This window comes from Melopsittacus undulatus, chromosome 1 (assembly GCF_012275295.1).
Source record: "Melopsittacus undulatus isolate bMelUnd1 chromosome 1, bMelUnd1.mat.Z, whole genome shotgun sequence".
Classification (NCBI taxonomy): domain Eukaryota; kingdom Metazoa; phylum Chordata; class Aves; order Psittaciformes; family Psittaculidae; genus Melopsittacus; species Melopsittacus undulatus.
The window spans coordinates 47,785,888-47,798,104 of NC_047527.1; the positions used below are offsets into that span (position 1 = coordinate 47,785,888).

The 12,217-nt window shown below is 43.7% G+C and overlaps 1 protein-coding gene across 2 annotated transcripts in view; it reads left to right on the forward strand.

Moving 5' to 3' along the window:
* The first annotated feature begins 3,850 nt into the window (after positions 1–3,850).
* OSBPL1A (oxysterol binding protein like 1A) overlaps positions 3,851–12,217 on the forward strand; it is a 75,747-nt gene continuing 67,380 nt past the window's right edge. Inside the window, exons 1-3 of one of the 2 annotated variants that reach the window (XM_034074648.1) lie at positions 3,876–3,940; positions 8,642–8,759; positions 9,194–9,316. In XM_034074648.1, the coding sequence (XP_033930539.1) occupies positions 9,196–9,316 (121 nt within the window). In that variant the 5' untranslated portion in view covers positions 3,876–3,940; positions 8,642–8,759; positions 9,194–9,195. Of the gene's footprint in view, positions 3,941–8,641; positions 8,760–9,193; positions 9,317–12,217 lie in introns of both variants that reach the window. The other variant, XM_034074645.1, reaches the window with a different exon arrangement.

Here is a 12,217-nt window from a genome sequence, read left to right on the forward strand (position 1 = left end):
TATAGTTGCGTTCTTTAGAACTAGAGAAATCCAAAGAATTTTCCATAAAGTAGTAAATGTATGCAGGTTTTAAGAGCCTCCTGGCAGAAGACAATCGGTCTCACAATTTCTCCTGCCATACCAGTATTCAGATAAAAGGGGCATGTTTAAATGAACTCTTCTCTATTGCAAGGGGTTTGTTTTTCTGCTAGAGGATACCTCCAGTAACTGCCTGATTTTACTCCTGTACTGCTTTGAGCAGCAAAAAGCAAGCATTCCTAATCTCAGCAGTTAATCTGGCTCATGCCATCTACAAATTAACCACATTACATGGTTATTTCCTGCAAAGTGTGAAATGAATATCAGCAACACTCACATATGTAAAAATTCCTGTTGAGTAGTTCAGAACAACATGAAAATTCGCTTTCATTGCTCACTGGAAGTTGCTCTTGGTAATCCAAGGAGAAGATATACAGGAATCACGTCTAAGAATGAGAAAAGAGAAGGAGAAAGAAGAAAAACAGAGGAATAAAACCCAAGAAAGACAAGGTATACCTAATGATATTGCTCACCACCTGCACTGGTGCCAGCCTGTCCCCGAGTACTGCCAATTGGTACTTGGACAATACCCCCTTATTTATATACTGGGCATGACATGCTGTGCTATGGCCCTTTTGGCTACTTTGGGTCAAGTGTCCTATCTTTGCTTCATACTTGCATTTTGTTCCGCTCCTCACTGGCAGAGATTGAAAAGTCCTTGATCAGGGTAAGCACTACTTAGCAACACGTAAAACATCATTGTGTTATCAGCATTATTCTCATACTAAATCAAAAACACAGCACTGTACCAAGTACTAAGAGGAAAAATAACTCTATTTCAGCCAGAACCAGGACACCAGTATGTTCTAATCTGAAGAGGAAGAAAACAGTGTCAGTGCAATAAAGAGCTGTTATATCATAAATAAAATTGTGACGTTTCACCAGGGGTAGGAACACAAATGCCAAGTAGTTCTTAAATGTTTTCCAGAAGTTCTTCATTAGTTCATCCCTGGATAAACCTCTAGCAATGTAGGTCAACTCTCTTAGTAGAAAACGGGGTAGGGAGGTGCTGCTTGTCTTCTCTCAGCTGCAAATGGTACATTGCAAAATGAGACATGATCAGCATCTTGTCTTGTATAGTTGCTAATGATGACATCAACCACAGTAGTGTGGTTATTTTTTTTTCATTTAATGACAATGAAGAGTGGTATTATTTCAAAATTTCCAGCTGAAATACTCCTAGTCACAGTGCTTGGTTGCCTGTAGCAATGAATTCAACTAGTTGATTGTGCACTATGCCCAGCAGAAGCTCCCTCCCTAGATAAGTTTCTCCTCAGGAAGCGCCATGGCCTTACAGCTTCAAATTCTGCAGTCAGGCTGCCCCATCACCTCATCCTTGAATAGAAAGAGGATGTAAAATATACTGTACCATGAAAAATCATTGACAGAACAGTTCAGTGAGTTCCGTGCAAAGCCATTGCCTGTGCATTCAGCCCTGATGTGGGAAGCACTTCATGTTTTCTGAACCACTAACTTCAGCATGTTATCTGAAAGAGGAAAGACATGAAAGAAAAAAAAAGATAAACAAAATGATATGCTCAAAAGGGAAAGAAGCCTTGTTATCAACAACACTGTTTTTCTCATTTCCACTTCAAAGTCCAAACCACACTGGGTTATTTCTCTGGGAAGTGCAAAGAGGCAAAGCATCAGTGAAAAAAATGATGCTCCTTGAAGATGCTGGAAGCAGTGGGAGTATAATGATCCTGGCCAGGCCAGCACTATACATCCAGGGGTCAGTGATCTGCAGCATGAGCAACCTGAGCAGGCCCAGGTTTGTGCTGGCCTGCCTTCAGCCTGTGTGGTGGGGATGAATTCCTTAGCTGCAGGATAAACTCCACAAGCTCCTTATCCCAGAAGAGCCTGCAGGCAACTCCAGCTTGATGCTGGCAATTACACCACGGGCCTGGCCTTGTCTACATCTAGCACTGCAGCAAGAAGTCCTCATGTGAACACCTTTTATAAAGAGCTGTTTTTATGCAAGACAATTAAAAGAGCTCAAATGACCAAGGAGGAGCTTCCCTCCATGGATGGGATTTTTTTGGCGTGCTGGGGGAGAACTCCATCCAAGGCCAGGTCAATGCAGCAGGGACATGGGGTTCACAGCACTTGAGAGGACATTAAGATTTCCTTGCAATGTGCATTACTCTTCTCTATTTTGTCTTTTTTAAACAGTAATTTTATTAAGCTATTTGTTGTCAGACCTTTCTTACTGAGATTCAGAGAAAAACCTGGCTGGCTGAAGGATAAAGCTCTGCACTGTAAACTGTGCTGTGTTGCAATGTTAGTGGAGTAGGGGGTGCTGATACTTTCATTTTATTACAAAATTATAATAAACACGAGGAACATTATAGATATTTTAATGTAGTATTTGTGTATGTAAATATAGTAATATTTTGTTTATGTACATTTTTTGTAGTATTTTGTATAATTTTTTTGTTAATTTTTGTAAAATTTTGTAATATTTTGTGTATTTACTAAATATAGTAATACATTGTGTATGTAATTATAGTATTTGTGTGTGTAAAATATAATACAAAATAAGAAAAGGGATCTTGGTTTTATTGTGGGATTTTATTGTGAGCAGTTATGGCATTATGAAAGATGGCTCAAAGCCAGATACAAGAGGAAGAAATAAAGGGAAAATAACTCGGACAGACTGATAACAATGGCCAAGAGCGTAAGAGAAGAGCATGGGGATGAAACAGCTAGTGCTCTGAAAGTAAGGACAGCAACTTGAAGACCTGCTCCTAAGGAAAATCAGGTGTGAAACCTCTCAGATGTCATATACTTATTGCTGAAGCATCCCTGGAAGCAGATGTCTTTAAGATAATTAAGTGTCTAAACACAGTAAATTTGTGTTCTCTCTACAGGTGTGGAGGTGTTCCTTTTCTTCTTTTGGTACTTTAGCATTAAAACAGCTATAAACAACACAGAAACACATAGCGTGCCTCATTATTGATGTCTCAAGAGTTTCCCAAGAACTGCTCAGGTTTCAACTTGCCCACTTTTGGAGTAGGAGTTTCATCCTAATCTTTTGAGATAGTTTCTCATGGCACCTGTGGCTCCTGCCCTGCCTTTTCAAGCTCTCCTTTGGCATATGACACAGACTCATCATGCCTCAACACCACAAAGCTTCCTTAATAAATTCCTGCAGGATTTCAAAGGCACAGTGGGAGTTTGCAAAATGCAAACCCCTTCTCAGGTGCTAAAGGCAGAACAACAAGGTGCTTGCTAGCTATTGACTTCAGGTGAAAGGTGCAATAGAGAATAAATAAGGGCAGGACAAACAGACAGGAAGGAGGGATGGAGGGGAGTGCTTTACTTTTTTTGCCCAGTAATATGCAGTCTCTCACTCTTCCACGTTGCTTTTGGCCATGCTGCTCTTAGGAGCAGTGTGTGCATTCACAATCTATTTTTACTTGCACCTCTTTCGTATAGGAGACTGAAGCGATTCCCAAGACCACCCTTTTTCCCCCTGGTAATACATCTTTCTTGCACTCTCACAGTTCCCTTCTGGGGCATTTTGCCCAGCCCCTCCTCATCTTTCCGAACGCCTATCGGTGCCTTCGCGTTCCCCGGGCTGCCGGCTCCCCTCAGCAGGGGCTGGGGCTCTCTCAGGGAGTACAGAGGGGAGCCCAGGCCATGGGGCCCTCCTTCATCCTTCACGGCTCTTCGGCCAGACCCCTTCCCCCCAGAACCAGCCTCCGGGCCCTGGGGAGGAGCGGGAGAGGGGGGGTGGGGGCAGGGCGGGGATGCGCTGAGGGGGCCGGGCGTCCGCCCCGCACCGCCCGCCCTTAGCGGCGGGTTGTCGGGGGTGCGGCCCGCGCCGCCGGGACACCGCCGGCGGTCACGTGCTGGGCCGGTGCGTATGACAACGAGGGGGGACGAGGCTGGTGGGAGCTGCATGGAGCGGTGTGGGGGCCGAGGCCGGCGGTGGGTCAGCACACCCGCCACGGGGGGTGCGGGAGCTGTGGGGCCGCGCCCTCTCGGTGCGGTGTTTGTGTTGGCGCTGCTGGTACCGCTCCTCTCCCGTGCCCGCGGGGCGGGAGGGAATGCCAACTTCGGCCGGGGCCGCCGGGCTGGGGGAGCTGAGGGGAGGAGGAAGAGGGGACGAGGCGAAGTATGTCCACCCGCCCCGGAGGACCCCAGTTTGGGGCCCGCCTTCTTTCTGCAGTCGCTGGGATCGTGTTTGGAGCTGGGGGTGTCGCTGCTTCCCCGCTCAGACCCTCCCGCAGCGGGACACAGCAGGCCTCCCACCGTGCGGCCCGGAGGAAGGCTCGGCTGCAGGCGGAGGAGCCGAAGCGGAGGCAGCCGGGGGGAGGTGGTGGCCTTCGGGAAGCGGCGTGAGCGCTTTCTGTAGGGAGCGGGCGGCCTTTCCTCCTCCTGCTCTCCCCTGCCTTGGAGCCTGGGTGTGAGCGCACCTTTCCCCCGGGCGAGCACCTGCCGTAACGCGTGATCCTGCCGCCTTAGGAAAGTGTTTAATTACCGGTACTGGAGCGAACTGCTCAGTCCCAGCCGCTTGTAGGGAACTTGCGGGCTCGGCTGAAGTTGTTGCGTTCTCGGAACTGCCGTGCTTGCCTGCTGCTCCGGTGAGGGCTCGCAATAGCTGTGGTAAGCTTGTTCAGAGCTCCTGGGCTGAAGAAAAGTCTTTGATGTTACAGGTCTAAACAGCGTGTACAAAGCAGGCGGGAGGTGCCGAAGAACGGGGATTAGCTGAAATAGCTATTGCCTTGGCAATGGTATCGAACAGATACTGTGTTACTGCATCTGTGTTCACTGTTACTTGCTGCATTAATTGCTGTGGAGCAGGCGGTAACTTTAGATAGGTGATGCTTTCACATGAGGCTGTGTCACAGAAGCATGTGCAGCTTCTAACTTCTATATCTCTTTAGTTGAAGATTTAAAGAATTGCTATTAGATAACATCACTCGTGCTTCTAGTACAGCAGCTCTTTCCTCTTGGAGCAGCTCCTGTCAGTGCAATGTGTTGTGTGGGTTTGTAGACAGGTTCTGTCTGTTTGTGCAGTTTGGTGTGTGTTGTCCTCCTCCTTTACTAGCGTTGCATTGTAAGGTGTGCAGGCTGGGACATGCTAGAAGACTTCCTGAGCAAGGATCATCCTTTCCTGTAGGAATCTAGTTTTAATTGCTAGAGGGAGATCTTCTGAAATACTAGCCAGGGCTGTGCTTTTTACCAACCTTACTACTTGTCACAAATAGAAAGCTTCCTATGCAACCAGTGGCAGCTGACTTGGAACATTAATGTTAAATTGGGCAGTGCCAGTACTGCTTCTGTGCTTGACTCTGCTTGTCAAGCTGCAGCAGAGTTGCTTAGTATGTTGTTGATGTTCTGGGCTCTGTAAATGGCAGGAGGCCTCAGCAGAAGAAATTAAAGCAAAAGCACGTGAGTCTTATCCGTAGCGTTGCCCCGTGGTCAGGGGTGGTGCTTTAGGTCTTTGCAGACTACTTTGTGAGAAAAGCAACTGGCTTTGCTTGGGCTTTTCCCTAGCAGTTGAGTGAAGTTGGTAGTTTATATGCCAGTAGTTAGGTAGACTTTTGTAGTTTAGTATTCTGCAGACCTCCCTTAAGCAGGCATGCACGCAGAATGGTAACCTCTGTGTTGGAAACAACCCCCATGTGGAGATAGGTGTTGTAATAACATCAGAAAACCACTCTGGCATAGGTCTTGTAAAAGATAAAAGCAGAGCATCTCAATGCTATTTTTTATACCTGCTTAAAGGATTAAAGTCAATTAGCAGTCAAGTACTGCTCCAGTAGTCTTAATGAGTTCAGCAGAAGTGCTCTGCAATCAAATCTCAGCTGTATAGGAAACATTAAATACTGTCCTTGTTTTTTGTCATGGCATACCAGTGACTGTAGAGGCTAGCATACAAGGCATAAAGCTGAGCTGTGAAAGGTAGTTTAATGTTTATCAGCTTCTCAATGGAATAAGGTAATGCTGGCAATACCACTGACTGAACAGATGTCTGCTCTCTTTAAGTGGCTGGTAGCTTTGCATAATTCATATAGGCTAACCTGCTAGTAGTATCGTATGGCTAATAAATTCAAACTAAGCTTCTCCCTCAGTGCTGATGGTCGGGTTTGGTACTCCAAAACTGATGGGTGGGGATTTTGGGGCTCTCTTGGTAGTTGGTTGTATGACCAAATAAACTGTCTCCATGGAACTGCAGCTTATGAAGTAATTGCATGTGCATAGTGTTTGAGTGCATGTGTATGGATTTCTTTCCATACTCTTAAACTTGTGTCTCAGACTTCCATTGGTGGTTGCTCATCTCCACTATGGAGTAAATTCTGTTGCTTAAAACAGTAATTTCAAGATTACGCTAAACTCTGTTAAGAGCCCCTTTGCTGCCAGCTTTATTTAGGCACTTCATTTAGCTTGTTACCTAAAACTTTGCTCTGTATTGCTTGTTTAACTGCATGCAGATTTGCTTTCCAGCCCAAATTGTAGAAACATTTTCATGTGAATGATCCTTCTAACTATGATTAATAGTCAGACAGTCATTCTTCTGCATTGCTGCATGCTTCAAGCTTCCAAAGTCTGTTTGAAATCAGAGGGTTGGGTGAAACAGCAGTCTGTGGTGACTAAACCAGTGAAGCAGAAAGGTCTTTCTTAGCCATACTATGATACATGCCACTCTACTGCTAATATTTGCTTTAAAAGTAAAAATAAATCTGTGATTTTAACCTAATGACTATTTGTGGGGAGAAATATCTTGCAAGTAATTTCACAGTCATTCAGCTTTCCATATCAAGGGGTATTTAAGATTCTGCTCACACGCATAACTGGCCTTGCTGCACACAAGAGTTGCGCATTTGTATCAGCATCTTGGTTCCCTTCCCAAGCAGTCTTTTCTTACTTCTCATCAATATTAGATGGAAACTGCAGGTTTTTAATACGTTGAAGATGCATTGCAAATCATACCTGCTGTGTATGTGGTATGTTGACAAATGATATGAGGTAATGATAGGAAGTTTGTTTCATCTGAGACTTTTGAAAGGTTGCTAAAGAAATATTGTGTGGGAGAAAGTAAAAGTGAAGGATTGAGCTTTGCTTCCACCCCCTCCATCACTGATGGGTAGGTCAGCAAAATGAGCTCTAACTATCCTCTTAGCTTTTGTCTGTATAATTCTTAGTCCTGCATTCTGTGCTCCCCTGAAACACTGTCACTTAGTTTCAGAGAACATATTGCATACTGATATACATGAACACATTTGATTTTGATGTTTTAGACTCTGATAGAACTGATTCATGGAAGAAAGTTATACCTGCCCCAGTGAAAACAAACTGTGCTGTTTTACCTTGGACAAGTGGATAGACTTTTGTTTAAAGGAGAAGGTAGCTTCAGGGTTAAAGAACTGCTACAAGAATTAGTACTGTTTTGCTTTTCTAATAGTACTGAAAAGCAGGTGCAAACGAGTATTGTCTGTCTGCTGCTGGATAAGGCATTTGTATCCTGTATCTGTGGTAAATTGCAGGTGGTCGATCCAGTCTGTTCTGAAACATGCTAGAAAGGGCTTGCTTGATATCTGTCCAATTCTTTGAAAACAGATTCCTTCTCTCCCTTTCCTGGTTGAGCAAAAGGTAGGGGGAAACTGTTCTCTGTGTTGTTATTGCTTTGGTAGTCATCTTAGAAGTTCTAGGCTTCTCAGTCTTGAATACTGCAAGATCTGTTACAGGAGTTTTGTTGCTTACTCAGTGATCTTGCTGGCTCGTCTCTTACTGGGTGGCTTCTCATTTTAAGTGGTTGAATTGCTCCCTGCTTCTATTGTTCCTATGTGTGTGTGTGGTGCATTCAAGCTGCCTGTTCAAATTCAGCAGAGCATAAACAGTTTGTGGGATCAATCAAAACCTCTCCTAGTATAGGAAAGCTATCTATGCAAGGCCAGTAATATTCTCTAATTATTAACTGACTATAGAAATCCAGATTCTGCAGGATCTGGTAAGCCCAGTGTCCGGTGAATATGACAAACTGCAAACACTACATATGGACAACCTCTGATTTACTGTTGTTTTTAGCAGCAATGAACTGTGTGTTGCAGTACAGTCTTTCTGAGGCTGCTTTTAAAATTGTTTCTTGGCACCTCTTAAAAGCAGTGTATTTAAATAGGACATTAGAATTGTTTTTTTGCCTGTGCTGAGCTGCATCTGGGTCCTAGTTGTTGTAACACTTTGGGGGGGGAAACACGAAGTCAGATTGTTATTCTGTCAGTGTGGAAGAGGATTGGTCATGACATCACATAGTAGCTATATTCTGCAGGAGTCCTGGTAAGTAGCAGTGTCGCTTGCCCAAAAGTCTGAGGCTTGCTGTCTGGTAGAGAGTTGTAAAAATAGCTGTAATAACAGGTTTTGTTTTCTCCCTTCTTTGAAAGATGTAAATACTCTTTTTTTTTTTTTTTGTAGTTCAAGAGTAATAGCAAAATGAGAATTGGCTAGTGATGTCTTACAGTTAACATGTAACTTCTTTATCCTGTACTCTTGTTTCTTAAAGAGAAGGTCAAATCTATAAAGTTGTTTTGAGTATCTGACCTCTTTTCATGTCAAGGTTGGAGGGGGTCAAGTACCTGAGTGCAAGATCTGATAGTACCAATCACTGATGGTATCTGGGGCCTCCATGTGAACAGATGCTGTTCTGCAGGGGTGGCAGCCAAAATAAGACTCAGGTAATTCTGAAGAAATATTTGGGCTAATACACGTATAATTACCTTATTTTTTTCCTTATTGCCTCTGGAAATCTTAAGAGGGAAAGGTGAAAATTTTACAAAGAAAAAGTAAATGCTTACTGGTTATGCTTGTAGCAAAGCTTGCCTTGTTTGTGGCATGCAGTTCCAACTCCCAAGTCACACTTAGAACCAAGAAAACGTGTGTTTTGTTACTAATTGCTTTGTATGAGGAATTTTAATGCCTCTTAGCAGCATGACTGAGTCTGGACTGTTGAAAACAGCTTGCACATGGATTTGTGTTCCAGGGAGGAAATAATCATCTTTTTCATAACAGTGTTAGTATTAAATAAGGGAGAAAAGTGACATAATAATAAGCCATAACTTAGAGTAGCATAAAAAATTTTGCTAAATTGGTTCTTTCATGTCTTTATTAGAGATGAGTACTGAAGCAGAACAGCAGCTTCTCCATGATGCTAGAAATGGAAATGCTGAAGAAGTTAAACAGCTGTTGGATACCATGGACAAAGGAGAAATAAGTTTTGATATCAACTGTAAAGGTTAGTAGCCTTCCTCAAATGTCTGTAATCTCGCTGTTGAAGCCACATGTAGTGAAACTGTTACTGACAGCATTATCTCACTTTCTTTAGAGTGCTCAATAGAATAATAAAACCCACTTAAACAATTGCTTTTACCCCATGACTTAAGGCTTTACTTGCATAGGGGAGAGATCATAGAAGCAGAGCACACACAGTTGTAATGCACAGAAAACCTCAGTAATTTGCGAAAGTATCAACACACCAAAGAATCAATATCTCTTTTTGCCTGTATTCATGGTTATGCCAACTGTGGAGCTTTATAATGCTGAACAAAACAGACTGTGGTGCCAGGGGATAGTTCAGGGAGGTAAAGAGCCTCTAACAGGGCTGCAGAGATAAGGTCATTTGTTTGTGCTCTACTAAGTATGATTTTTTTTTTAAATTTCTTTATTTTCCTTAAAGAACCATGTTTCATTATATAGTATCAGTAGCTACGTGTTTTGCTACTTGCAGGAATGGCTGGGACAAATCGTAGACTCGTAGAATGGTTTGGGTAGGAAGGGACTTTAAAGGTCATCTATTTCCAGTCCCCTGTCATGTGCAGGGATACCTTCCACTAGACAGGTTGCTTACATCTGTATCCAGCCTGACCCTGAACACTTGCAGAGATGGGGCATTCAGTGTGTGCTTTTTGCCATCAGCAGGTACACTAGGTTATTTGGGAAAAAAACTGCTACTTGCATCTGGGTCTTTGACCAGCACTGCAGTTTTGGATGTTCATAGCTAATGTAGCTATGGCTAAGCAACTTCCTTGCTTAAAACTTCAAATTTGGATTGGAATTGCAGGCTTGCTGTCAGTTGTGGACTGCCTTATTTTTATATTCATTTAGTAGCATTGTATTGTGTGGTTTGGTTGATACACTGGAGGGAAGGAATGCCATCCAGAAGGACCTTGACACGCTTGTGAGGTGGGCTGATGCCAACCTCATGAAGTTTAACCATGACAAGTGCAAGGGCCTACACCTGGGTCAGAGCAATCCCAGGCACAGCTACAGGTTGGGCAGAGAAGAGATTCAGAGCAGCCCTGTGGAGAAGGACTTGGGGGTGTTGGTCGACGAGAAAATGAACATGAGCCAGCTTCAGTGTGTGCTTGCAGCCCAGAAAGCCAACCGTATTCTGGGCTGCATCAAGAGGAGCGTGACCAGCAGGTCAAAGGAGGTGATCCTGCCCCTCTACTCTGCTCCTGTGAGACCTCACTTGGAGTATTGTGTGCAGTTCTGGTGTCCTCAACATAAAAAGGACATGGAACTGTTAGAACAAATCCAGAGGAGGGCCATGAGGATGATCAGGGGACTGGAGCACCTCCTGTATGAAGACAGGCTGAGAAAGTTGGGGCTGTTCAGCCTGGAGAAGAGAAGGCTGCGTGGAGACCTCATAGCAGCCTTCCAGTATCTGAAGGGGGCCTATAGGGATGGTGGTGAGGGACTATTCATTAGGGACTGTAGTGATAGGACAAGGGGTAACAGGTTGAAACTTAAACAGGGGAGGTTTAGATTGGATATAAGGAAGAAATTCTTTACTGTTAGGGTGGTGAGGCACTGGAATGGGTTGCCCAGGGAGGTAGTGAATGCTCCATCCCTGGCAGTGTTCAAGGGCAGGTTGGATGAAGCTATGGGTGATATGGTTTAGTGTGAGGTGTCCCTCCCCATGGCAGGGGATTTGGAACTAGATGATCTTAAGGTCCTTTCCAATCCTAACTATTCTATGATTCTATTTCTTTTTATTTATGTGAGTGTGTTTCTGGTTGTTTCACAGAAGTGGATGTGTATCCCACTCTTTCTGCCCAGACTGGTGTTTCTTTGTCATTGTTTAACTGTTAAGCAGTACTGAGAAAAGGGTGCTGCAAAGGGAGAGGGGAGAGTGCAGCTATGCTTCCTCTCAGCCATGACAGAGGGAACACCCTGCCTTAAGGAGCAGGGAAGCCTGGTACCTGAACAAGCGCTATCCCTTTCCTAAGTCCCCATTCTTAATCATCAATTTACTCATCCTTTGTTTGACTACCCAGCCATGTTTGTGTTTTCCCAATAGTTAATGTAATCACCTCAGAAAAACAAGCTGTAAAATGCAAACCCTTGCATCTTCAGGGAACCAGTTCGTAATTTAAAGGGGAACCAGACAGAAGTTGATAGAGATGAAGTTTTCCACCCTTACAATTATGTCCTTTGCAAATATTCAAGACATCATGCGTAGTGCCTGAACAGTTGAAATAAAAGTACTTCAAGATTCATGCAATAGTACCCATAAATAAGTTGCTGAAGTCTGTTGTTAGAAGAGATTTCAGAGCTTCTCAGATATTTTCCTATCCATAATCTGAATTCAAGAAAGCACAATGAAATGACATAACCTGCAGACCTGTATTATATCAAGCAAACTGGTCTCTGGTCATCATCCCTACTCAAAGTCAAATGTTAGTCTTGTGCAAGTGTGCAGACTCACCTGATGAAGGAAAAGATGGAGTTTAGCTGTTCCCCTTCCAGTTTTAACATCACATGGCCAGCCAGTCAATATATGCTTATCAGTAGGAGATCTGGGAAGCTAGGGCAAATGTGTTCGTGATAGTTCATGTTAAGCAAAATACTTCTGAATGTGGAATCTCTACACAGTCAAGTACCTGCTTTCTAAATTCTGATTTATTCTACTTCTCTATCCTTGCACCTTCCCCAGGGTAATGCTGTCCTCTTTTAAAATAGTAATAATTAAAAAAAAAGGCAAACACTTGTGGTCACTTTAAGAGAGGTAACAAACTCCTCAAGAGCTTAAGGAGTAACTGCTCAGCTAATATCAGAAATGCTAACATTTAGAGTGGATGCGGAACAAGGGCCTTTGGCATTTTATTCAGAGAACTGCAGATCTGGACAGGTT